This window comes from Penicillium diatomitis (assembly GCF_028827545.1).
Source record: "Penicillium diatomitis strain IBT 30728 chromosome Unknown utg000005l_segment0_segment0, whole genome shotgun sequence".
NCBI lineage: Eukaryota > Fungi > Ascomycota > Eurotiomycetes > Eurotiales > Aspergillaceae > Penicillium > Penicillium diatomitis.
The window spans coordinates 3438740-3465264 of NW_026623177.1; the positions used below are offsets into that span (position 1 = coordinate 3438740).

General features: G+C 50.7%; 9 protein-coding genes across 9 annotated transcripts; 4 read left to right on the forward strand and 5 right to left on the reverse strand.

Moving 5' to 3' along the window:
• Window positions 1-2809: 2809 nt before the first annotated feature.
• vtc4 (putative vacuolar transporter chaperone (Vtc4)) lies at window positions 2810-5682 on the forward strand (the record flags this gene model as incomplete). Its single annotated transcript, XM_056935213.1, has 4 exons — window positions 2810-2814; window positions 3098-3560; window positions 3673-5209; window positions 5285-5682. 4 exons carry the CDS (start codon window positions 2810-2812, stop codon window positions 5680-5682), a joined length of 2403 nt encoding a protein of 800 aa, XP_056790407.1.
• Window positions 5683-6508: 826 nt separating this feature from the next.
• N7539_005612 (uncharacterized protein) lies at window positions 6509-7949 on the forward strand (the record flags this gene model as incomplete). Its single annotated transcript, XM_056935214.1, has 2 exons — window positions 6509-7026; window positions 7100-7949. 2 exons carry the CDS (start codon window positions 6509-6511, stop codon window positions 7947-7949), a joined length of 1368 nt encoding a protein of 455 aa, XP_056790408.1.
• A 434-nt stretch (window positions 7950-8383) lies between these two features.
• N7539_005613 (uncharacterized protein) lies at window positions 8384-8696 on the reverse strand (the record flags this gene model as incomplete). The annotated part of the gene is made up of 2 exons (XM_056935215.1): window positions 8384-8549; window positions 8638-8696. 2 exons carry the CDS (start codon window positions 8694-8696, stop codon window positions 8384-8386), a joined length of 225 nt encoding a protein of 74 aa, XP_056790409.1.
• Window positions 8697-9621: 925 nt separating this feature from the next.
• On the reverse strand, window positions 9622-9921 carry N7539_005614 (uncharacterized protein; the record flags this gene model as incomplete). The annotated part of the gene is made up of 1 exon (XM_056935216.1): window positions 9622-9921. One exon carries the CDS (start codon window positions 9919-9921, stop codon window positions 9622-9624), a length of 300 nt encoding a protein of 99 aa, XP_056790410.1.
• A 1035-nt stretch (window positions 9922-10956) lies between these two features.
• dppV (dipeptidyl peptidase DppV) lies at window positions 10957-13614 on the reverse strand (the record flags this gene model as incomplete). The annotated part of the gene is made up of 8 exons (XM_056935217.1): window positions 10957-11098; window positions 11165-11376; window positions 11440-11672; window positions 11732-11954; window positions 12023-13043; window positions 13106-13344; window positions 13415-13466; window positions 13547-13614. 8 exons carry the CDS (start codon window positions 13612-13614, stop codon window positions 10957-10959), a joined length of 2190 nt encoding a protein of 729 aa, XP_056790411.1.
• A 2088-nt stretch (window positions 13615-15702) lies between these two features.
• On the reverse strand, window positions 15703-18596 carry N7539_005616 (DNA ligase (ATP) CDC9; the record flags this gene model as incomplete). Its single annotated transcript, XM_056935218.1, has 4 exons — window positions 15703-16248; window positions 16323-16553; window positions 16627-18409; window positions 18529-18596. 4 exons carry the CDS (start codon window positions 18594-18596, stop codon window positions 15703-15705), a joined length of 2628 nt encoding a protein of 875 aa, XP_056790412.1.
• Window positions 18597-19229: 633 nt separating this feature from the next.
• On the forward strand, window positions 19230-22754 carry N7539_005617 (uncharacterized protein; the record flags this gene model as incomplete). Its single annotated transcript, XM_056935219.1, has 2 exons — window positions 19230-19262; window positions 19332-22754. 2 exons carry the CDS (start codon window positions 19230-19232, stop codon window positions 22752-22754), a joined length of 3456 nt encoding a protein of 1151 aa, XP_056790413.1.
• An 849-nt stretch (window positions 22755-23603) lies between these two features.
• N7539_005618 (uncharacterized protein) lies at window positions 23604-23903 on the forward strand (the record flags this gene model as incomplete). Its single annotated transcript, XM_056935220.1, has 1 exon — window positions 23604-23903. One exon carries the CDS (start codon window positions 23604-23606, stop codon window positions 23901-23903), a length of 300 nt encoding a protein of 99 aa, XP_056790414.1.
• A 341-nt stretch (window positions 23904-24244) lies between these two features.
• On the reverse strand, window positions 24245-25924 carry N7539_005619 (histidine phosphatase family protein; the record flags this gene model as incomplete). Its single annotated transcript, XM_056935221.1, has 3 exons — window positions 24245-25094; window positions 25150-25279; window positions 25336-25924. The coding sequence occupies 3 exons, from the start codon at window positions 25922-25924 to the stop codon at window positions 24245-24247; spliced, it is 1569 nt and encodes a 522-aa protein (XP_056790415.1).
• Between the last annotated feature and the right edge of the window lie 601 nt (window positions 25925-26525).

Genomic DNA, 26525 nt, shown 5'->3' on the forward strand with positions numbered 1-26525 from the left:
GTTACAAATATGCATATTAGACATTGATATTCGAATTGGTGGTTGCCTGGTCACTGGTGTATTGCTGGTATGCTGTGTGATATCTGCCAACGAGTCATGAGTCGATACCGAGGTACTCATTGGGTAGCAGAGTGAGTAAGGTAGTAGGCAATGTGGAAAGTACAAAACACTGCATGGAATCGCAAGGTGAAGGCTGGAGGTTACGCGCTGACAATCACAAGGAAGGAATTGTTGATGTCGACCGAGAATGAGTCTGGCTGCCTCAAACATCCAGGATTCTCCACGATGGGAGCAGGTCTTGACGGCTTCATTTGAAGGTGTGTCACTGTGACCATGCCAATTGGTCCAGTGTTTACAGCCTGCCAGACTGTGGTAATACTCAGTAGCAAGTAGAGACGGCGCTCTCTTGTCTCTAGTTCTATAGTGCAACATATGGTGCAGTCTGCGCCGCCTCAGGCGCATGGCTTAGTAGAACTTTCATGACCCAGAGGACAAACTTATGAACAAGATTTGCGAAATCATCCCACTGGCTACAGATTGACACTTGCCTCGGAGATCGCCATGCGCATCTTCACGCGTCTACACCGAATCAGGTGACCCGGCCGAATGCGAGGCCTATGTGGAACGGTCCTTTCCACGATGCGAGCTCGAATTGCCGTCGGGACGTGCCCACTGCCAAGTGTCCACTTATTGCCGCGGCCAAGGCTCCGCCCGGGGCCAAGCGAAGCCAACAGCTATGGAGCAGGATGAGCTTGGTACATGCGCCATAAGAGAAGAACTCATCCTACCGAAGAGTCTGAAGACGGTGTAGGGGTGGCCGTGGCCGTCTGCACCATGATGGATGCGGTTGCACTACTGAATCGTGTGTTGCCATCGTACGGCACATGATTTTGGAAAGTGTTATCTTCTCCAAGATTCATCGGTTGATTACGCCGCTGCAGGGGGTTTACAATCATGTTCACCTTCAGGCTGGTTCACCTCTCGATGATCAAGGCAAATAATGTTCTGAATCAGGCATGGCCTGGAAGTCTGGTGACCATTCCGCAGAAGTGCCTGTACGTGACAGTGGAGATTCACTAGTCTCTAGATAATGATGGTCTGCCGCTATCAATCATCTCGATAGATGTGCCCTCATAGCTACCAAGAGCAGCAGCCAGATATCTTGGGTGTCCAGTCATGACGGACGAGCCCTGTAGTGTAGGTAATATGGACTGAGCTTGCGTCCACAATACACTGCGCCACGGAATCGCAACATCTGCCGATGATGTCAAGTCGGCAAATTTCGACTTTTCTGCCGACGCTCTCGTCGCGGGCGATGGCGGGCGGTTATAATCAATACGTTCTGATCGGCAGTAGTAGTCGAGGTCTCGAGGAACCATGATACTCCATGAGTCCATACGTAGTGGGTGCTACGCACAGTCACACTCAACACTATGGGCCGCAGGGCGTCTCTAGCGGAAATTCCGGTCGCTGGTTTGGTGGTTTGATGGATGGATATGGATTTCGAGCAAACTAGCGTGCATTAGTTCGGTAGCCGAGACGGAGCAACAGACTATTCAGTTGTTAGCCGGCTTTCTCTGGGTTTGCTCGAGAAGCCTCTTGGGATTCGTCCATCTCATGTCCAGAGCCAGCACGTGCAGATCCCGTGACGCTGAATGGTCACTTGACTCCCACATGCACAATGCTGAGTCATCACCCATTGCAGCGGATCAGAGCGATCCCTGCCAATCAACTCTGCATATGCATAACTGGAGCTTCTCGGAGCTCGTATCGAACAGCCAGGCTCTACGGCGGCTGGTGGATATTGTTTTTTTTTCTTTTCATCTTTGGTGTCTGGTCTGGTTTCATTACAACTGTACCACGCGGCTGAGGCGTGCAGACTGCAGACTGCAGAGGATATCCAGGATGGAGTTCAGAAGTGGAATAACCGTGATCTTGACGTCGAGACCGGTTTTAGGTGGTACCACGGCACGGTAACTGGGAAGTTGGAACTACTGGTACTTTCTATACAGTTATTCATCGTCACGACTCACATACACTCAGTGGTAGTACATTAGATACCGACTAACTTCCTCGATGGGAACAGCAGGTAACAGTATATACCTTCCCAATGGCTCTAGAATATGAGAATGGGCTAGTAGTTGTTGAAACTTCAGAAGTGATCTCATATCTCGATATCTATCAGCAATTTCAGTACGGCAATGTCACCGGAATCACAGTTTATCAGATGGGGTAGTGATCTGAGGGTAATGAAAAGGCAAAAGAATGCAGTGGTATGTAATGCACAGATATCTACATTAAGAGTACTGTAGTACTCCTGTACTACTCGTATGTACGCAATATCTTGAGTTCCTCACTGCCTGCACGGTCAAGGGACTCTTCCGAGTGGAGCATCGTAGCCTCGGGAGGCCGACCGAGACCCAAGAGCACAAGTACACCTGTCGTACCTCTCGCGTACCTCAATACAAGCGGGACAACCCAGCAATGGAACAAACCCCCTCGGAGACGCTGAGCCTCTGAGGTAAGACAGTGAGAAAGCTCAGCCTGACGTTGGTGCCTCTGTAGCTCTGGAACGCCAAGTGGACCGGGACGAGACCTCCCCGCCCCAGGGCCCAGGCTAACCGTTAACGGCCCGATAGAGACTGGACAGAAAAAGAGACAAGAGGTCCTCGCAGACGCTCTCATGACGGTCTGCAACGGGCGCCGCCAAATTCTCTCTCTCTCTCTCTCTCTCTCTCTCTTTTTCCTGTGATGCTTGTCTAAACCGTGTCTACTGTCTAGTCATCCGTTGTCTGACCATTTGCCCAACATGAGGTACGTTGCCCTTCTCCCCGACCCTAGTCGTCTGCTCTGTCTCCTCTCATCAATGGCGCGATGATGCACCCCGCGACTCTCTGCCGATTCCATCATTGCCCAGCCACTGCGGTGCAATTGGCCTTGCCGTGAATGAGCTCCCTTACGGTGCCGCCGGCAACAACCACAACCACAACAACGACAACATCCTCCCATATAGCTGTATTGTCCGCCGTGCGCGGCGCCGTACGCTCTCATTACTGTCTTTGTGGTCGCATTACTCACTAACTTGCTTCAATTGCAGGTTCGGCGAGCATCTCCGATCCTCCATGATCAAGGAATACCATCCTTATTATATCGCATACGATGATCTGAAGAAAGCCCTCAAGACCGACTTTGTCACACAGCCGACTCCCGACAATACCAAGCCGGCCCGCAAGGAGTGGACCGAGGATGACGAGACTCAATTCGTGACGCTGCTCGAGTCTGAGCTGGAGAAGGTCTTCCTCTTCCAGAAGCGCAAGTCCGAGGAAATCGTCGAGCGCATCAAGGCCAGTGAGGCCGAGGTGACAGACGTGGTCTCGCGTCTAGAGGACAGCACCAACAATCGTCATCAGAACGGTCGCTCCTCAAGGCCCGTCCCCACCGACGAGGACTTTTTCGAATTGGAGCAGGTTCTCTCGGACATCATCGCCGACGTACACGATCTGGCCAAGTTTACGCAATTGAATTACACCGGGTTCCAGAAGATTATCAAGAAGCATGACGTATGTGAATGTTCTTTCGTCTGATGGTTTTTCGTGGAGAGCCAACCCCTCGACCTGCATGAACTCTCGCCGTAAGGACTACGACCGTAAAGCTAATCCATTATTGCCACAGAAAGAGACCAAGTGGTATCTCAAGCCCGTCTTTGCCGCCCGACTCAACGCCAAGCCGTTCTTCAAGGACAACTACGACGCTTTTGTGGTGAAGCTGTCCAAACTCTACGATCTGGTTCGTACCAAGGGCAATCCGGTCAAGGGTGATTCATCCGCCGGCGGAACCCAACAGAACTTTGTGCGCCAGACCACCAAATACTGGGTGCACCGAGACAATATCACCGAGTTGAAGCTCGTCATTCTCAAGCATCTGCCCGTCCTGGTGTTCAACGCCAGCAAAGAATTCGAGGAGAAGGATACCGCCATCTCTTCCATCTACTACGATAACCCGGAAACATGGGAGCTGTACCAGGGCCGTCTCAAGAAGACCGAGGGTGCCGAGGCCATCCGTCTGCGTTGGTATGGTGGCATGGAGAGCGATCAGATCTTCGTCGAGCGTAAGACTCACCGTGAGGATTGGACGGGTGAAAAGTCCGTCAAGGCGCGCTTTTCCCTCAAGGAGAAGAATGTCAATGCCTTCTTGGATGGCCGCATGACCGTCGAGCAGGTCTTTGACAAGATGCGCAAGGAAGGCAAGAAGAGTGCCGCCGAGATCAATGATTTGGAACAGCTGGCCCGCGAGGTTCAATACCGAGTGATTACGCGCCGTCTTGTCCCGGTGACTCGAACCTTCTACCACCGAACCGCCTTCCAATTGCCGGGTGATGCTCGTGTGCGTATTTCTCTCGATACCGAGCTGACTATGATTCGTGAGGACAACCTGGATGGCCGCCGTCGTGCCGGCTCCAATTGGCGTCGCATGGACATCGGTGTCGATTGGCCCTTCTCGCAGCTTCCTCCCGAAGACATCGACCGTTTCCCGTACGCCGTGCTGGAGGTCAAGTTGCAGACTCAGGCGGGCCAGGAACCCCCTCAGTGGATTCGTGACCTCACCGCGTCACATCTAGTTGAAGCAGTGCCCAAATTCAGTAAATTCATCCACGGCACTGCGACCCTCTTCCCAACTCGCATCAACCTTTTGCCCTTCTGGTATCCGCAGATGGACACAGATATCCGCAAGGCTCCCACCCGCCGCTACGGCATTCATCGTCCCACGGCACTTTCTCCCATGGACGAAGATTCCGACGATGACGAGACCCCGCAGTCAACCGAGACCCCGACTCTCAATGGATCGCGAGAAGGTGTCGATGACCGGTACCTGTTCACTGAGACCAACGGCAATGAGTTGGATATCGAGGAACGTATCGCGGCACGTCCACTTCCCGGTGACGACGATTACCCGCTGTACGACTCGGACGACGAATACGACACTGTGGATACGGAAGAGCTGGAGGAAGCTCGCCGCATCGGTGGAAGGTATTATGCCGAGCAACTAGTCAAGCACTATGCGCGCAAGACTGGACGCGCTGTTGTGCAGGGCCTGTGGGCCTTGGTTCCACGACCTCGGGCCACAGACATGCCGCCGCAGGAAGCGCGAGGCATTCAGGTGCTTGGAACGCAGCGTCGGTTGCAAAGATTCCAAGCGCCACCTGGCAAGAGTGGGTCCTTGTCCACCTTTCTAAATTGATTATAATTGCCATGCATTTCCTCTGACTGACCTATTTTCAAAACAGAAATCTTCGTCCCTGTTCGCGTTGAGCCCAAGGTTTACTTTGCCGCTGAGCGCACGTTCCTGTCTTGGCTCGAATTCTCGATCCTTCTCGGCGGTATCGCCGCCACCCTGCTTAACTTTGGCGTCGACACCGTGTCACTGATCAGTTCATGGGCATTCACCATGTTGGCCGCCGGTGCCTTGATCTACTCTCTCATGCTCTACATCTGGCGTGTGGACAAGATTCGCAAGCGTCGGGATGTCAAACGCGTGTACTATGAGAAGTGGGGTCCTACCGTTGTGAGCGTCGGCCTGGTGACCGTGGTGTTGATCAATTTCGGGCTGAGAATCAAGGCCGGTGGGTTCATGGAGGGCAAGACACCGCTTGATGGTCATCCCCGTCATGGTGGTGAACTATAAAAGGGTCATCAATTGGATCTGGGTGGGAAATTGTCTGGATGATATTTGATCATTTACTTGACATGTCCGTTGAGTTTAGTCGAGCGCACTATGAAGGAAGACTGCCGTTTGTTCGTTTCTTAATAATTGTCGTTGGCGTTGCATTTGGGTTCTTCTGTCCTACTCTTTTCTGTTATCTTGGGAGGTTGTGAAGCCACGATGCTATTTGATGTATTATAAATAAGCCAGCAAGCGTGAATATTATGATTATCGATGATGGACTCGACTGTACCCCCAATTCTTATTCTGCTTGATATGACACGGCACAGTGCACGCACATGGTTGGATATCCTTTCATGCGACACTCTCCTGTAATCAAGTTTTAGTCTCAAGTTATCCAGTCTCACAAATGGAAAGTTCCTTGATCACTCCCTCCCCCGCCGTCAGTTCGTCGAGCCGTCTTGCATAATTTCACCATTCTCCTCAAGCTGCAACTTCCATCACTTTTACAAAGAACACTAATACCAGAGAGAGAGAGAGAGAGAGAGAGAGAGAGAGAGAGAGAGAGAGAAAGAGAGAGAGAGAGAGATGCCAGTGTCGGGAGTCTCCCAACACGGACTTTCCCACCCAGTAATTCAAGTCCATCGAGTCATTCTCTCACACTCCGGAAAATGAAGTGAACACCCTCACATACGACCGGCCAACATCAGTTCCTCCTCCGAGAAAACCATCCCTCTTGGATTTTTGCCGTCTCTCAATCTTCCAATTCCAGCCTTGCCCGCAACCAAAAGAGAAAAAGAGGTTCTTCTCAAGGCTCCTGTTCTCAATATCCGTTCTCGTGGACAACATGCAGCCTATACCTTTCATCAATCGAGCATCGAAGACAAGGGCATGCCCAGACAATGCAACTAGAGCTGCACCGAGTTCTCGATGCTCATCTCGAGGGCGAGTTAAAGTCTCCGATCACGAGAAGCGCTCAGTATTGCTTCCATCACGAGATAGTCTCACCGACATCAGAGTCGAATGTCGTGAGTCTCCGAAGACCACCAAAGGTATACATACACCTGTGCGAGATGGCGGCTGCCATGAAGATGACGGTGATGACGACGTTGACGAACCGAAAGAAGAGGAAGAAGAGGAAGAAGAGGAAGAAGAGGAAGAAGAGGAAGAAGAGGAAGAAGAGGAAGAAGAGGAAGAAGAAGAAGAGGTAGAGACACCGCGTTGTCTGAAGCGCAAACGCGCAGGATCACCCAGTGTGGTCATCACACCGCTGACGTGGAGTCCGAGTACACCGGTCGTGAACAAGTCGAACTGGACAAAGAAAAGCACGGTCTCGCCAATCAAAGTTGGAAAATGCCGAACATGGTACACATTTCTTAAAGAACCCCTTTGTATATCACGCACACCTCATTTGTGCTAATCTGCTCTCATCTTGCAGGCTCGACAGTCCGGTGAGCGACGACCAATTGACCTGCTTTCCCTCCAAGATCAAAAGGATCAGGGGGTCAACAGATCATCAGGATACGAGTGACTGCAAGAACACGGAAACCCAATTCCTAGTCGCTGAGCTTGCTGCTCTACGTGCAGATCTCTTCTCAGAAAGACAAGTCCTTCACGAGATCAAACGCCAAGCTGCTCGAGATACCAGCGATATCGTCAGTCTTCGAGCAGACTTTGAAGCTCTTCGTTCACAGCTCACTGCCGAGGACGAGAGCAAAGTACATTTTTCTTCTTTCCAAGATGAGCTACTTGCTCTCCGAGCCGATCTGGAAGTTCTTCGCTGCGGAGGCAGCAACGAGAAGTCTGCTCCCACGAGTCCAGACGACGCCGAAAAAACCATCACAGACCAGGCCAAAATCGACGAAATCATCCACTTGAACGAACTACTCCGTCGAGTCCTCCAAGGCGAAAGAATCTACACGGAACAAATGCACAAGAAGCTCCACTCGCTCCGTAAGAAGGTGGGCCCGCTGCTGGCCAAGGTTGATACGCTGCAGGGAAGTCTCGATGAGATCAAGACGCAGTATAGTGCGCATGATGCACCGATTGAGCTCATCATGGACTTTGTGAGGATGTTCCATTCGTGGTGGGTGGACCGGTATAATGTGCGACAGGGGAGTCGGAATGGGCAGGTCGTTGAGAAGGAGAAGGAGAAGGAGAAGGAGAAGGAGAAGAAGAAGGAGAAGGAGAAGGAGAAGGAGAAGGAGAAGGAGAAGGAAAAGGAAAAGGAAAAGGAAAAGGAAAAGGAAAAAGGGAAGGGCAAGGTGTCGCAGCGCGGCGGTGGATAGGAGAGCGTGGGTGTTTATTTCAAACGGAAAAACTTGGGATATCGCTACCGCTGCTGAGGATATCCAATTCAGAATGGCATTAGACTGGAACTCAAAAATAGATTCGCTAACTCGAGTAATGATGCCGCTGTGAACAGTGTAACCACTCCAATTATCCCCAGCAAATCTGATCTTGCGAGTGCTTGCACAACGGAGAGCAGGACCATAAGAATAAAGCGGAAGAGCATACGTATGCAGTAGGAATCTGAGAAAATGCCGTCAAACCTGAACCAAGGTATTCCCCCTAGAATAAAAGAAAGCGAAGATCTTGTCAGCACCCAAGTAACTCCCAAGTGATTGCACACTCAAAGCCCAAGACCCAGCGCCTCGAATCTCAACCACACTCACGTTCATAAGAGACCCTAGCAGATCCACCGAGAGAACTGGAAAGTTTGTCAAGTCACCTTATCCATCTTCTCATCCGCTTCCTCCAGTCTCTTTCTATGAGCCTCAAGGGTGGACAGCATATCCTGCGCAAGGACTTCGGCCTCCTCCAGTAGCGCCTTGATTCTGGTGTTTTTGTCCTCGATGCTTTCGGCCCGCCTGTTCAAATTGGCCCGCCTGTTGCAGTGACACCCCATTTTGTCAGTCATGGAATCTGTGCATTCCCGTTGAGGTCAGAGCGGGCGATGGAAAGGGGTGCACGTACTCTTCATCCATGGTGCTCTTTTTCGTTTCAGCGGCCTTACGTGGACTGAGGTAGGGCATCTCTCAAGGTTGTTGCTGTTGCTGTGAGGTGAATGTTGGAAAGTGGCCGAGAGTTGGAATGTCATGTATTTATACCTGGTAGCCGTATGAAATCTTCTTGTAGGGTCTGTATCGGCGCCGAAGCGTCACGAATGAGAAGGGACTGGTGCAGGGACGAGAACAGAGGACAGTAGAATGAAACGTCAATTACTAGCACTTCTTTGCACGGCCGCGCATTCAAAGTTTGGTCGACTGTTCTTCCAAGTATTGAACGTGAATGGTGATTGTGCCCAGGGCTCTCTTAATATGCTGGCTCTTGTGGACGGACAGTTGCCAGTACCATATGGCGTGTTTGGGTGATAGTGACACGAAAAAGATGGCATTTATTCTAGGTCTATCATAAGCTTTCCCAGTCTGGGTTGGGAGAGGTCTGAGCTTCATTAAGGAATGACCATAACTAGGATGATAAAAAAACTATACAATTTGTTTACTGATCTTTAAGGAGCTTCCCTTTTAGCTTCGAGGGGAGTTCCAGCCTCTGCAACTCGGCGTTAATCTCCATTTTGCAAGCAAGTATATAACTCCGAATCATGACGAATGGGCACGCCATGGTTTGTTTTTCCTATAAAGCGTCTTTTGTTTCAGACCCCACGCGTTGCAGGATCGACGAGTCATGAAGCATGCTTCCAAAACAAGGATAATGTCAGGTTAGCGGAGTTTACAATGAAATGCAAAGCAGGTTGTGGACACGCTCCATGGCCAGAACTCAAGTGAAAGAGAAGACCGAGTGCTTGCCTCCAGTGCGAGGCGCAGTCTCGCTTACGAACTGGTCAATTTGATCCATGGTCTGCTTCGCATGCTTATCCTTCTTCTCGCTGTCAGTGTGTGCCATATCAGTCCCGGCCGCATGCTTTTGCCGGGCTGGCTTCTTCTTGACGGAAGGCCGTTAGAAGTGGAACTGGACGCGAGGCTTGAGGATTGCAGATCTTTCGGCATTGGCAGTGGCGGCCGCGGGGATCACACTCCCCTCGATGCTCTGAGCAACAGACACTCCAGAACCAGACGCCACGCGCAACAGGACTTTTGAGCGAGCCCGGGGAATCAGAGGCTGCTGGCTCGTTCTGCTTTGAACAATGGATGACGAGTATCCGGTGGCTTGTCTCTTAGATCTCTCAGAGTCCGACTGGGAGGCCGGACGCTTGTCGAAGGAAGGTCTGGGGCTCGCCTTATGTGGCGAGCCGGCCATGGTGAATCTCACTGGGGGTATGTCTTGGAGTGAGAGTGACCGGAGTGTGTGAGTCGAAGAATGAAGTGGATGGTGGTGAAGAGGATCAAGTGGAGATCCCAAGTGGAAAGGAGTGTGTAGAGGACACGATTTCGCGTAAGTGTGAAATAGATGGGAATGTTTTGAACTTTGCGTCAGAATAAAAAGGTAGAAAATCGAATGTGGAAGAGGGTAGAAAGAGGAAGAATAAGGAAGAGAGATGAATTCAAGGCGAAGATAAAATAATGACGAAGATGAGACCATTTTCGATCATGTGGTATGGGCAATCAAACATTGGTGACCATCGTGCACCGATGTGGCAATTGTGTGCTCTTGAAGAAGGCTACAGAATGTTGTAGGGCTCTAGGAATCACGATCATTGCTCAGACATAGAATCTGGTGGAAAAAGGATTTTTGCTAATAATGCTGGGATTAAAATCGAAATAGAGGAAAAGAGGTTGACGCACTTGGTAGGTACGATGCGCTACTGGATATGGGCATGTAGCCGCTGCGGATGGCTGAGGCTTAAGTCTGACCTCAGGAAGGGCATACCGCAGATATAAGACGGTGGTCGCTGTTCGCAATATTCATGATGGACTATCATGTGAATAGATGGGCGTGTCAAGGTCGGGTGTACGTAGTATGGACCGGCATGTTTCGCTTTATTCTCGTTGTTATTGAAAATCAACCCGTAATGAGAAGCAAGATGGTACACGGGCTATTGTGATCACTCCTTTCCATCCCATACCATTGAATTATCACCCGGATTATCAGTAACTTGTATCTGCAAGGACAGGAAGACACATTCCAGTCGTGGCAACAAATTACCACGCTCCTGATCGCAATTCGCCGAGAATGAGTCTCGTCACAAGTCCATGAAGAAGAATATATGAATAACTTCATCTCAGTAGGGTAATGTTAGTTATTGACAGCAGACTATTTACATCATAACTTCACTCAAGGGGCTCAAGTGAGCCTTCAACCGTCACACCCTTACCCCGTCCATACACTTCTCTATCAAGGGTTGTAGTCCACGACGGGAATCACAGTATCGTTCAGGCTGATAGCTTGAGGGTTGCTCTTGCCAACGTCAGAGTACTTGTTGATCCATCCAAGAACTTGCTGGTGCCATACCAAGCTGTTCTCCTTCTTGGTCACCCTATACCACCAAAAATGAGCTTCACATATCACTTGCGAATGGAGTGGAGAATGGAGTTTGACTTACCAGTGATTCTCGTCAGGGAAGCTCAGGAATCGACTAGGGACACCGCGCTCCTGAAGAACGTTGAAGAGACTGAGTCCCTCGGCCTCCGGCAAGCGGAAGTCATTGGCATTGTGAATGACCAAGGTGGGTGTGCCGAATTGCTTGATGTGTTCCGGGGCAGAAGGGTCCCAGCGACGGTAGTTCTCGTGATTGTCCCAGAACGTGCCATTGAACTTGTGTCGGCGGTCAGCATATCGTTTTCCAACACCTCAGAATCTTAGAAAAGGGAAGCTCACCTCATGTTGCATGAACCAAAGCTCCTCCGTGGAGATCTTGGCGTCCGCCACGAATGTCCCATCGTGTGTGACCAGAGCCTTGAACTTACGGCCCAGCGGATTGCCCTGGATCCAATTGATCATAAAGCCACCGTAGCTGGCACCTGCAGCAACGCCGTTGTCGGTGTCGATAAAGTCGAAGTGGTCTCGTACATACTCCCACGCTTTCACGAGGTCGTCATAAGGATAGCTGCCTGTGCGACTGTCAGTGGAATTGAAACAGACCAGCCATGAAGGCAGATGAGTGACGTACCCCAATTGTTGGCAATGGCATCGGTCAATGCTTGCCCGAAACCAGTGCTGCCGGTGGGATTGGGTGCAACGACAACGTAGCCCTGGTCGGCCCAAACCTTAGGATTCCATCGAGTGCTCCAAGAATCCGCCCATGAGCCCTGAGGTCCACCATGAATGAGGAAGGCCAGAGGATATTTCTTCGATTTATCAAATTTGGCAGGGAACACCATCCAGGCGTGGATCTGTGTACGTTAGCATATGCTTATCTGCCTTGCTTATACGATTTCGTGGAAAAGCAAGCACCACCTACCTTGGTCCAGTTTCCATCGAAGTAGAACTCGTCCAGATCCCGAGGGCTCAATCCCTTCAGACCAGCATCCATCTCATTGGCAGAGGCCAATGTTGAGACAACGCCGCTCTTGAGACTCACCGTGGAAACACTCCAGCTAGTCCAGATCGCCGAACTGGTGACCAGATAATCGCCATTGGGCAGGTGGTGATAGCTTCGGACAGAACCTCCATCGGTCAAGTTGTGCGGCACGAAATCATCGTCGGCGTCGATGGGGAGAGTGAACAACCGCGAGCGTGCTTTGTCTTCGGATTTCACTACAAAGGTCTTTCCATCGGATGTCCACTGCACCGAATCTAGAGAGCGATCCCAGTCACCGGCCACTGCGCGATTGGTCTCATTTGAACCCACCTCGTGTACGTATAGAATCCGGCGGTCTGATTCATAGGAAATACGCTCCATCTGCAGATAGGCGACATGACGCCCATCTGGCGAAAATGTAGGTGCACTCGAGTCGCCCTTGATTTCATTTGGAGTGCCAGGGCTCTCTGGGCCGTTGATTGCCTTTGGCTTCTGCGAACCATCGTGAGGGACCAGGTAGATGTAAGAAGCGGTATAATTCGCCCGAGGAAGCTCTGGTGCCTTGCTCTTGAAAGCCACCATTTTACCGTCACTCGACAGGTCGTAATCAGAGGAATCGCCAAAAGGAGGGTACGGTGTCTCGAGGTTCTTGACACCAGCGATGAGGTTCTTGAGAGGCTCCGCGTGGCCGTCAGAACACAGCGCCCATCGGTCACCCTTTTTCTTCAAAGAGCCAGAGAAGATCGCATTGAATCTAGTTGTCAACCAGGAGTCCCAATGACGCACATAGATGCTATCGTAGATGCGAGCAGTACTCAGAGGAGCAGTAGCGAGCTCTGCATTGTACGCGGTCCCGTTAGGATAAGACTCGGCGTAAACGAGGAACTTATAGTCCCCTTCCGCGGTCTTGGCTGTTTTGAGACCCGAGAACGGGGCCGGTAAAGATGCTGCCTTGTATCGGCTGTATGGATTATTAGTATTGACACGAAAACCAATCTGGGCCCAAGATGGCGAAACACGTACGACTTTTCGAAGCTATTCACGTCCGCAATCCAAAGCTCCACACCTCCGGGAATCTCGGCATTGGTACCATTTATGTACAGCAAAGTCGACTCATCAGTGCCCATCCAGGTCACCTCGGAAACACTGCTATCATTGGTGAGCACGCTGATTTTACGTGTACTTAGGTCCATCATATTCCACGCCGAGGACGTTTGATGCTCTGCCCAGGAGTACTCGGACGTCGAGAACACGGCCCATTTCTGCGGTTGAGTCAGGTCAATATTTGCACGGCGTATCAATAAAGAATAAGAGAACGGAATGTGGACATACTCCTGATGGGTCTGGAAGAGCATCACCTCGTCGCGGAGCAGCAATCAACTGCCTAGTTGGATGTTAGTCTTCAGTCATTCAGACCAAAGTCGCGAGACACATAGAGACGTGCGAGATCTTCGCCGTACTTACTCGGGTGTCATCGCTTTCACGCCCGAGACGACGCCCAGTCCGAAAATCGCCCATTGCGGAGAACGCATCTTGGTCAATGTGAGTTTCAGTAGGGGGCCCAATGCACTGATGACTCGATTCGCACACAGAACCGGAAGTCTGGCAGTTCAGGGCAGATCTCTGCTCTTAAATACCTTACCCCTAGAGAAGTCTGCTCTCAACTGCCCAGATTCTGGACATCGGGACCTTCCGCGACCCAGCAGCTTCCTCGTGGGGAAGGATGGTTGCATCTCGAGCATGCCAAGAGTGATTAACAGGCAACAGGGGACCCAGCGCGGGCATGACGATGGAGGTACTTTACTGTTGGGAAGGCGGAAAGTGGGAAGAGCCGAGCCTGAAGCTAAAACTCGAAAGATAGTCGGCAGAGGAGGATCACCAATGATGGAAACCATCCCATAAATTACCCCATGGGCGAGCCATTAAATCAGGACGATTCTCGAGTTGTACAAATTGATGTTTCTGCCAAGCGAACACTCCGGGCTTGGGTTGCAGCGCCAAGCCAAGCGGGGAAGACCCGCTGATATCCGCCCGGAACGACCCAAACGGGCGAGTGTGGGCATGGAGCATATCACCAGAAACGCAGGCAATCCGTGCCTTGCACCCCGCAAAATTGAGATAAGAGGCTGAGACAGTAATGCTGATGACTGCATGAATTTCTATCAAAGGGTACGTTGTTGACGGGACTTGACTCGGTCGTCCGTGAGGATTCCATATCGCTTGAAAGAGGAAGCTCCCAACGCGGGTCATCTGGTCGTCAGTGGCTCGATCGAGACTAGACCGATGGATACCCGCTCAGGTTTGTTGACTTTCGTCATCCGGCCTTGATTGGACGATTTTCACTGTAGTAGCGTCATCACGCAATTCTGGTTTGTATCTGTACCTTCTTGGTGGACTGTGAGCATGAGGTTGCAGGCATACGGTACATCAACTTTACCTTCCTAATGGACCGTGACGGGATGGAATCAAATGAGAGGACCTCTCGGAATGGAATGTAGTTACTCTGAACATCTACATAGTACATGTTCTGTAGGACGTAGTTATGTACACATGTAAGTCTTCCAAGTTCAGCAGCCGGCGACTGTGATCGCGCCGAAATCCTTCAGATTGATAGATGCAGACGACTGTGCTAATAAATGTAACAATCTAATTCACTTCGGACACGAATTGTCGCCATCGCTATGCGGCGGGCCTTTCAGTGAGCATCGTCTAAGAAGTCACTTGACCCGTTTCCAGAAAGACAGGCGGAACCAGACTGACAAAAGCGGATTACTCTACTGTCGATCAGCTTCGAGGCGGTCAACCCCGGCGACGCCTCGGGGACTCTGTTTATTCAAAAAACCAACGAAGTCAAGCACGGATGGGGTTTAACCTCCAAAGTTTGGTGCGCAAGAAGGGCAGACCGCTAGGACTGTGTGCAACGGTGCATAATCCAACATACAATACTTCCGAAATACAAGCTCACCGAGAAGGATAAATAGGTAGTACTAGGATGATGCATCACGGTGAATCTCAATAGCCGCTATCGATCGATCGGCACGTGGATAATCACACCGAGTTCCCATCCACGGTTAAACCACCTACCTAATGTTTTGTGGCTTAGCAGTGAAGAGGTGGGAGTCCTGCTCCTCCATCTGCCAAGAGTCCGGTCCCGCTCAGCTCCTAACGGAATTACTTCCGAAAGTGTGTTTTCGCCGTGCCGGATAAGAGAATGAGATTGCTACTACAGAGTCCACTACAGAGTACATAGTACAATTCACAGACCGTCTAGACTGAAGAGATGTCGGCAAGTTTATGAAGCAAGCTGAAACCAGAGGAAGAGCCTCCGCCAATGCCCGCGGGCCCCCTTGGCGTTGGTTTACCGCAAGTGGTGTTATTTTGTGATCGGTGGTATGCACCTCGCACTTTGACTTGCATAACGGTGGGGCTTGCAATGCCACTACCGAGGGTAGAACCTGCAGAGATGCTACCAATTAGTTCACTTCGTGTCGGGTTTAAGGAACAAGATGGTCAGATAGATGCAATCTGTCGCGGCGTGTTGTGAGCACACAGCCACATCCCCTCCCGGGAAAGGGCAAGTCATAATTCTCTATCATATGGTCTACGCAAGCAGCGGATATTTAGTATTCAAAATCATCGTCCACGCCGCGCTTGCCCGCTGATTCTTGCGCCACCGCTTCTTGCTTGCGGTACATCTCGGCTACCGCACGCGTGGTGGTCGCCTGCTCCGGCTTCTTATCCTCGCGGGATTTGATGAAGCGGGGAAAACGGAGAGAGATACCCTTACCACCACCACCGGTCCCCTCAAATTCGTCGGCTGCAGCTTTGTACCGAGGGCTGAGAGTCAAATCGGCGGTCTTGACTTCCCAGACAAGACGAGGCTCAAACCAGACGTCGGGCTGGTCCTTGGGAACGGTCGAGTGGGAATAGAAGGGTTTAGGCCGATCAATGACCAAGGGAGTTAGCTCCTTGTGAAGCTCCTCCAGACGAGCTTCAGAAAATCCCGTGCCGATGTTGCAGATCGTCTCGTAGGTGTCGGTGTTGGGGTTGTAGGCAGCGAGAAGGAAAGCACCATAGACGGAGGTTCGTTTTCCACGTCCGTAGTAAGCTCCAAGAACGACGAGATCAAGTGAGTCGCCGACACCAGCCAGGTAATCCTTCTTGACCTGTCCCAGAGCGAATTGATTAGATCCAGTAAACTACTCGGGCGAAAGACATGGCAAGCTGTGAGAAATCATACCTTGAGCCAGTTACGACTGCGCTTGCTAGGTTCGTAACCACTTTCTGAGGTATCCAGCATCTTGACCATCAACCCTTCGCATGAGGCCTTGACACTCTCATCGAGAAGGTCCTGGATCTCATCAATGACGTTCGTGTTACCAAATTGCGCAAATTGGAATTCACCCTCGACAGGTTGAAACGACTGATGCAGTATCTCCCGACGCTCACGAAGTGACTTCTTGACACAGGGCTGCAGAGGACAAGTATCAGTAACCGAATCTTTGATGACACCTGCTTCTCATCCCACAAGTTCAACAGCTTACCTCTCCGTTGAAGAAGAGCAAATCAAAGGCAAAGACACAGACTTTGACCTTGACGTCTTCGGCTTTCACGTCCTTGCGTTTGCGGGTCATAAGTTGTTGGAATGGAAGGACTTTCTTGCTGACTGTATCCCAAGCAACCGTCTCGCAGTCCAAGACAAAGCTCTTGACATCCTCCTTGACCCACCTGTCGAGCTTGCCAAGCACGTCGGGATATTTTTTCGAGAGATCCTCAGAGTTTCGCGAGAATATCACACTCAGGCCTTTTTGATCCTTTTGTAATGTGATCGCAGATCCGGGGTACTTGTGGACGTGATCGGGCGCCACAAAGTGAATTTGCGCTCGTTCGCCATCGTACTTGTACTCGCAGGTGAATTCCTTTCCTTCAAATCGGTCAAGAACTTCGGTGATGGACTTGGTCGGTTTGGCGAGCATGGGCTTCAGAGGTACACCAGGCTGAAGCTTGCAAACCTTGGGGAGATTGAAGAGACCATGCTGCAACATAGCCGGTACAATGACTTCATAGGATGGCAATTCGCTGTAGACAGACTTGAGGACAGCTTCTCCCTCCGCTAGCCGTTCTGGGGTGGGCGGTTTTTCGCCAGCAACCGCGGCCTCGTGCGTGACGATAGCTTGGGCCAAAGCCACGAGAACCGTCCGCTCTGCGAGGCCAAGTCTAAGCTTACCTTCAAGAAAACGGACAATGAATTTGGCCTCACTAGGGCCACCTTTTTCTTTGGTAATATCCACAGCCTTGCTGCCTTTACCAGACGTTGCAGAGTCAGCAGCAGACAGTAATTTCTTGATTCCGGAAATCTTTTTATCCTGCGACCCGTGGCCTTGTACCTTAGCGATTGAGAGCAGTCCTTCGTGGACGCCCCTGACCGTCAATGGTTTCGGCTTGAACATGGTGGGCTGATTGCCACGGCTCTTGGCGGCGACCAAACCCAGATCGCCAATCTCGTGCTGATCTGCCTTGATCACCTGCAAGCTTCGGCCGGTACTTTCACCGATAGCTTTCATGATCAATGACTCTCCGATACCCAGCTCAATACCTGCATAGTCAGCGGCAAGCTTGTTGATCATGAGCTGAACCGTAGGCAGTAGGTCACTCGGGGTCAGCCGCAGCACCTGTTGCAGGAAGAGAGAACAGTGTGCTAGGATGATCAATCTTTTCGTCGTCATTTCAACCAGCGAAAATGTTTTACACAGAGCAGCATAGGGTACCGGATCTCCGGCCTTCCAATCGGGATATGGATCCTTGCCAGTGGCCTTCAAAGTGGCCTGCACTTTCGCCATGGTCTTTTTGACTAAAGGTTTGGATTCTTCCTCCACTTCGCTTCCTGATATAGATTCATCACTGGCGTCAGAATCAAGATCTGCTTCCGGGGTCTCTTCGCCAGAGGCCTTTCGAATCAAGGGTGTCGGCGACACGACTTCAGGCTTGAGTGGACTTGGAGAGGTGGGTGCAGCGTCTTTAGTGGGTGACTTTTTCGCTGACTTTGGCGGAGAGGATGACTTCTGCTCTGCAGACGAGGAACGTGATTTGATGGTTTTGCGCTGCCGTTTCGAGATTGGCTGTGCATCAGATGAATCGCTGTCATGTAGTTCCTCATCCTTTTCGCGTTTGAGAGTGGCGTTCGAGTCGACTTCGTTAGACTCAAGAGGAGATTCGCGGTTCTCATCTTCAGCCCGAGAAGCATTCTTGGGCTTCGGTCCTCCAAATGATAGCGTCGTTTGCTTCTTCGGTGCTTGATTGCCGCCGGCATTTCCGCCAAAAAATCTCCTGTAATGACCATGATGAATTTCTCGGTCAGAAAAAGTCCAAAAAAGACAAGCGAGCAAGTTCACGATATGGGAAAGTGTTGAAGAACAGAAATTTGCGACGTCTCTCGAGTCACGCACCCGATGTTCATTTGAGAGTCGCGCACATACCCCAATGTAGCCTGCTTGCGGCTCTTGTCGTCCGCCATCTTGCAGTTGTGATTTGTATAGAAGGCGCGGTGCGTCGAGCGAGATGTTGGCGTGTAGTGTGCTAATCTCGATTGCGGCAGAGCACTAAGGGAATCGATTATGCTGAATAGTGGTTTTGCCCTCGTTTCCGGGTTTATTGCGAACAAGAACGATTCGGGACGCGACAACGGAGTACGCGCACTTAGTGTCTTGAAACCGCGCATAGAAGAACCTCACCGAAATTCCTGCCGGAAGGTATGAGAAGCTCGGCAGAACATCCAATTTCGAGGGCTTTAAATGGAAGCTCCGTGAATAGGCAACAATGACCGGCTGAACATCTCCATATGCGACCTTTAGGCTCCAGGACGCCAGGACATGCTAAACGCGACGTGACGCGAACGTCACGTGCCGTGGATACTCATCTTACCGGAAACAGGCTACCGTGCCAAGAGTAGCGATAAGAGCCTCGCATCTTACCGCCTGCATCACCGGGCAGAAAGAAGGCGGTAACCTGAATCTTGTCTATTCTCGAATAGCCAGAGCCAAAGAGTAGCGCGCTGTTGATCGTCCGGGTAATTTCGAGAAGTCGTCTTGTCTCTCTGATGGATTTGGATTCTTCACACGGCGGGACTCAAGAACAGACCTGAGTCAGGATGGCCGACGCAAGACAGGAATCTTTCAAGCTCGTAGGTTATTCTGAGTTTTCGTTGCTGTTCAAAAATCCACATTAACTAAGATATTGAAACACATGACAGCTGCGTGAGCCGTGCGTTGAGCTGAGTTCAGTGGGGTTGCGTTTTCGTGGCGGGCATGCTTCTGCGGCGGAAGTGCTTAGAGCAGTCACTCCTCTTTACCGCATCTTGCAAGATCTGGCATCGAAGAATGCTCTGGATAGAAAGCTAGCAGAATACGCTTTCTTCCCTCTCTCACATATCTTCAATGAGACACAACGACTTCCAGCGAGATGTCTCGAAATCACTGTACAGTGTTTGCACATCCTAATTGCAGATGGCTGGCGCGAGCAGTTATCCCCAGCGTTGGCCAAGCAGCTGATCATCCTCTTGACACTTATTGTTGGGGGATCGCCAAGTAACTCCTCTGGGCAGTCAGCCAAGGCACAGGTCGCAGAAGAGCTCTCTGTAGCTTGTTTTGACTGCCTCCGTGAGGTTTTTGATCAAGTTCGCGGTCCAGTTGCCGATGAGACCATCTTTCATGAGATTGGCACGGCGACGGTTGTCGATCAGACAGTGTACCTGCTCCTCGAAGCAGTTGTGGACGATAAGTCTGACGCCCTTTGTATTTCGAGTGCCAAGTCGCTGAAATCTCTGTATGCTCGCATAACCGATCGTGTGGTGCTGGCGAGCATCATGCCGCGTACCGTCTCAGCCCTGGCGAAGGTCATTCGTCCCACTACACAGAGTCGGCGCTCTTACAGACTGTTGCAGACATGCCTGGAAATCCTGCAGCAAATGATAAGAGCAGTTCTCAGCGATAACGTGGTTGAAAACACAGCGGTTGTCTCTGCCAACGTTGGCGAGAGTGATAAATTGACCCTCGATGCTTCGTGGCTAAAGGCGACGACCACGCAAATCAAGCTGGCCCTTGTGAATGTCAGTCAAGTTCGTCGACATTCAAGGCTCGAAGTACAGGAAGCACTTCTGAACCTATGCACTATGGTCATCGAAGATTGTCAGTCCACTCTCAAGGATGCTGTGCCCATGATGGTGGAAACCATCGTAGTGCTGGCGGGTGTTGACGAGACTTATTCAAACCAAGCTTCCGTGACTATTCTGCACCTTGCCACTGCGTATGCTATCGTGCTCGATTCTTTGAAGGAGTCACTATACACGTGGCTTACATCCTTTCCAAGAATCATGCAAAGCAGTGACGAAACAGCAAAACAATGGGGTATCCGTCAAATATCCACGGTCTTCAAAATTCTCTCACAGCTCCAATGCGGCTCAGTGATTCTGTCAGGAAGTCTCGCCTCTGGATTGTGTGATAGTATGAGCGCTGTCGTCAAACACACCGAAAGCTCTGTGCAGCCAGTCTCGGCATCGGCTGGCTTACAGTGGGACGTTATTGTCTCCGAGTCTCGGTCAAGAGAGTTTCCATCCATTTTGTTGGAACATCAGAGCCAGCAACAAACTTTGAAAGACATGTTGCTTCTTGTTCATCAATTGAATCGCTCTGAATCAGGAAATGAAATCACCAGGTCAATCATCAATCGCTTGCATGCTGGTCCGCAAAACTCATCCTTGGCCCCCTTCTGGTTAGCGTTGAACGCGCTCCGCGCGCAGAGCCAACACTCCGCTGAGTTTGATGATTTCATCGTTGATGATAGTACGGAGAAGTTCTCCTCCCTAGCCAGCCGGAACAGCATGATCGAAGAACTCTACTTCTCATCCTTAACCATCCTCAATGAATTCCCTGCCGATGTATCCTCAGATTGGCGATTGGCGGCTTTAGCACTAGAGGCAGTTGCACTGCAGGCGAAACAACAGGGAGAAGCGTTTAGGCCGGAACTCATTGATGCCCTATACCCTACACTCCATCTCCTCGCATCCAATAATAAAGAGCTTCAGCGACACGCTATGATCTGTCTCAATGTCCTCACCCAGGCTTGCAACTATACCGACACGAGTACTATGATCGTTGAGAACGTCGATTACCTGGTGAACTCTGTTGCTCTCAAGCTCAATACATTTGACGTGTCACCATATCCGCCTCAGGTGCTGTTCATGATGGTCAAGCTGTGTGGTGCCAAGCTGGTCCCGTATCTGGACGATCTTGTTGACTCCATCTTTGGCATATTGGACATGTACCACGGCTATCCAAAGCTCGTCGAGATAATGTTCAAAACGTTGGCTGCAATTGTTGAGGAAGGGACCAGAAAGCCTTCCCTGCTAACAATCGACAATGGCCGTGAAATGGGGCCTCACGAGAGTCGCAAACTCCAGTATCAGAATTTGGCTCTAGCAACTGTCGCGAAAGATATCGCCAAGCGTAAATCGAGGCGCGCTGAACTTGCTGAAGCTGACGAGGAGGTTGATGGTATCATTTCTCACCCACAAAAACCTTGGTCTGAAACCTACGACAAGCCAAAGCCCGAACCTGAAACAATCGAGGAACTGTTGAATCAAGCTGAATCTGACGAGCCATTACCGCCTCCATCAGAACCTGAGGAAGCCGAGAAACCGCTCAGCAAAACGCATAATCTTCTTCTTCATATTGTGAAATCCATCCCGTCGCACATCTCCTCACCTTCGCCCCACCTTCGGCGATCGCTGCTGTCGATGCTAATAAAGTCGCTTCCTACACTGTCTCAAAACGAGAATAGTTTCCTCCCTCTCATAAACGATCTATGGCATTCAGTGGCTTCCCGGGTCATTTTCCCATCTTCCCCGTCTACGATGTCTTCCCATCTTTCAACCGACAAAAGTCTTTCCTCAGCGGAATTCAAAGGCTTTACCACCCTCTCGGACTCATCCGAGTCTCACGAAGAGATATTTGTCATGACAGCTGCCTGTCAAACGATCGAAGCTATGTGCATTGGTGCGGGCGACTTCATGGCGACACGGGTTGAAACGGAGTTCCCACGTTGGGTTCGTCTGTACACGCGAATCTGGAGTCAAGTCAAACGCGATGCCCAGGCAGCGAACGAACGGAGAGCCCGACATCAGAAAACACCCAAGGGCGCAATTAACATCTCTGAAACGACACACTTCATAGGAAACACATCCAATCAAGCCCTTGTTCTAAACCCTTCTCTTGCCATTTCCTCCTTCGAATCAGGCTCGCGCTCTTACGCCTCACACTTTACCCTTTGGAGGTCTTTGATCTCTTTGTTTGTCACCATTCTTTCTCATGTGCGATTACCATTGGAAGCAGGTGATCAGATCTGTGAATTGCTGGGATCATGGGTTGGACTCTATGTGGGACCGGACTTCTACCTACGGGGTGATAAGTTAGGTGTTGAGGGATCCGCTGGTGCAGACAAGGAAGTGGTCGAATCCATTGATCGAGTCGTCTCCGCGATGAATACTTGGAATGCTGACTTGACCTGGTTCATCATGGCTGCTCAGAGACAAAAGTCTGGCCCACCCCGTGCTTTACAAGAAGTGCACACGGTCGAGGTTGAAGGCGAAGCATATCGATTTGCTGCCTTTGTGACATAGCCCTTGCTTGGACTTGTGATATTTAGACAATCGATCTGCGTAGATTCACAAAAAGTAGCCATCTTAGTACGAATGTGTGGTTTCGCAAGCAGTTCTTCAACCTTTGTCAGATCTAATGCTCAGTGTTTGCCGAGCTTCGGGAGGACAACCGGAAAGGGCTTCTTGATTGCATCTTTGTATATGACTCAAACGTACTCTTTTTCTCGGGTGTTGAGACCACACGGGCTTTAGCGTTGATGGTCATGCATATTAGGTGCTCCGAGTATGGTATACTAAAGACGGTCCAAATTTCAAACAAAGAATGACAGCGGCATCCCGAGATTCCATGGCTCGAGATCAAGCATCGACTCGCTTCAGCATATCACTCCCCGACTTGCGGCCAGTCTGGACAAATGACTTTGATCATTCATATCAGCGGGGCACCCAGACGGGATAAAGACCCTCGTCTTTCAGGGTTGCCTTCAATAGGTGATAATCCTTTTTCCCCGGCTTGGAGAAAGAATGCAAATTCATTGAGCTCTGCCAGCGGCTACGGTTCTTTGAACCTTGTCTACCCTCGGAGTCCCAAAAATAACCTCTCATGGGGAGGATGATGAATATGCAAGTGGGAACGCCTTCTTTTACCAATTCACTTCCATTTAATGTCCGAACTTCCCACAGCCACTGGACTGACTGAGTATCTCTACCATTGCTCGCCCTTGATATTCTGTCTTTTGAAGTCTTCCATCACATTACCTCACCCAAAGCTCGCACTTCAGAGTACCACAGCCGAACACCCTCCACAGCTTCTGTATTTCATTCCTGTACATTTCGAAGAAAAACAAACACGAGACATCCGAAATTTGGAAAATGTACGTCAACGTCCATTTCGAACCCGCCGACGCTCATCTGTGCGATCACCGCCTTTTGAAGTCGCTTCTGTGGCTTATCGAAAACGACGAAGCAACCTTGACCGATTGTCGCGAAGATGACTACACCGAGAATTGCCTGTCTATCAAGGTCCGCGCATCGTCCGAAGAAGAGGCATATCACAAGGCTGAGAAGCGGGTCAAGTCTTGGATCCGCCGATATGATGACGAGGGCTTGCCGTTTGAGCGGACTGATGTCTTTCAAGTTGGCCTTGGTCTTTACTATGAGGCAAGATGTTGAGGTGTCGTTCAGGAAGCCAATTGCTATTGGGGAGCCTGTTTTCTAGTCTGTCGTACTTTGATAGACTGAGGGATACACTGGAAGACTTTGTGTTTGTTTCATTCATGGTTTTGTTGATGCCTAGGAAAGATGTATCGGATAGTTGGATATAGAGTGAATTTTTTAAGCTATCGATAGCAGCTTCAACCTCTTTTGGGGCTCCGCGGGTCTCAAGATGATCTCTTGCAAGCGGAGCGCAGAGGTGCTCTCGTAGACATTGAAACTCATCCATGCTCCAGTCACCAAGCGTCCTCCATGTTGACTGTTCCAGGCATTCTTGCTTGGGCAACTCGTAGCGGAATTTAGGAGTCGGGAACCCCATTTCCAACCTGACTACCAGTGGTATAGTTACCAAAGCAGGCTTTCTTGTACTGGGCCGTCTCCTTGAGGCCCGGAATCACTTTCAAAAATGTCTCAACCGGACAAAACCCATTCTTTGACTTCTCACATCCAGCAAGACCCCTTAGTGGTAAGGGCGCACTGTTCAGAACGAAGCGAATGTAGTCTTTCGTTTCGGATGATGAGTTCAGACGAGGGTTTTGGTAAATGATTGGGTCTAGTTCATCAATTGAATTATGGGATGGGCATGTCCAAATTTCCGAGAACAGTCGGGCTCCAAATGGTGTGATATTTGACAAGGAAAAGGTGAGGTTCGAAGGGGCATGGTCGCGATCAGCGGGTAAACCATGAGGCCCATACTTGAAGTAATCCAGACCGAGGGCAGCCATGACAGATACGATGATATCGTCATGGGACATGTCGAGGTAGAAAGGCTGGTCTAGAGGGAACTGTGCAAGATTGTTGTCATAGGTGTAGTTGATGCTGGTATCGCTAGATGTGATAAGCCTCTGCTCGAGACGAGCGGCAAGTTCCAAGACATAGCCGATCCCCTGTGCGCGGCCAGTTGGCGACCCGAAAAAGTAATCGCCGTAGAATTGAATGTCGAGATTATAGGCAAAGTCCTCCCACTCCTGCTCAGTGAAAAGCGAGCAGAACGAGGAACCACCGAGGCTGGTATACTCATAAGCGCACAAGTTCTGCATTGCAAGGACGTTCATTGCCGTCAGGTTGAAGTCTCTGGGCAGGTAGGAAGAGAGCCGCGACTGGGCGTGTTTAGTGTAACGTGCGATAAAAGTTTTTGCAGCCTCGTCACTGTTACAATGTGAGTAAGCGATATCAAGCCAGCCCTTGAGGTGACTGTACTTACCCCTCGGTGGAATCACCGGGACACGAGTCATAGGAAGCCAGGGTGTTATTGAAGGGGTCAACCTCGGGAATGATCACTAGATCATATTGTTCGTAAGAGCTGTTTGCTCCGCTGTTGCCGAAAAAACCACCTAAGAGATTGATTAGCCATACAATATCCTCATACTGAGATATCTCAACGACATACTGAGCCACCATCGAGCGCTCTCCAAGATACGCGCCTGCGAGGTGGTGCGAATTACGGGCTGTGGACGCTCAGTGCCATTGACGTATACATTGAGGGATGAATTCCATGCTGCTACATTCTCGCGATCTGGGCGGTACAAGAGACGCCCATACTTGATCCAGAATTTCGCGCCAGATGTTGCCTCGGTCGCTGCACCAGTCTCCATGAGGATGTCTGCACCCAATACATATTCCCAACTGTTGAGGAACTTGAGGGGCCCGCTGCCCACGGGCTTACCAGAATGGGCTTTGGAGTAGTTGGATAACTTGGCAGCAAAGTCTTGCATGCCCTTGCCGTCCAATGGATAATTAGTAGGATACCGTTCGGCATGACGATGCAACACATGCACCTGAGAAAGCTCGCATCCTCGGGGCATTCCCTTTGGTATACCAAAAGTATTTGTGTCCTTGTAGGGACTGAGATTGCCCCAGCTGCGTGTCATGTCAAATCCAGAGGCATACTCGGCGCCCGTGGGCGCAGAGGCTGCCACTTTCGAGGACGAGGCCGCCATGGCCACAGTCGCCAAAGAGGCACCCATAAGGACTTTCATCGTTTCGCAGAAATGTCTTCTAAGAGTGGTTCCTGAAAGTGTGGCACGTTCTTTGGAGATGTCCGGCAAACGCGGGTGGTCAACGCAGTGATGTCGTACTGCCACAGGGCCTCAAAGGACAAGGGTGGAAGACTTTGTCGCTTGATCTTTCGTTCCTCGCAATTGGTGGCAACAGCAAGAGCATGCGATGGAAACTCCAGTGGGGTCCCGGAAGTGTAAGGGACTGTACGATCCTTTGCAAAAAGTAATCGGGGCCTCCGTTAAAATATGGTTAAGCGTCCATTCCAAGACACAAGGGTGCATCCGTAGGAAACGCCAATAAACAGGCGGCTGCGCCGATCGGATCTTTCGGCGCCCAAAAATGGCCTGTCTGGCGGGTCTTTCGTGATTCTGTGCAGTTGATAACCACTGGGAGCTGCATGGTCATTACTTGTTTGGACTTTGGATATGGCGAGGCGGCAGAATCTCGACCTCTAAACTCAATGCCTCCCAGGCCGGATCGCACCTGCTTCCAGGTATCATGGGCGTACCTTGACCCAGAGAACAGCCGAGAACACTGTGAAGTATGATGACCAACTGAAGATTTTTATTTTTATTTTTT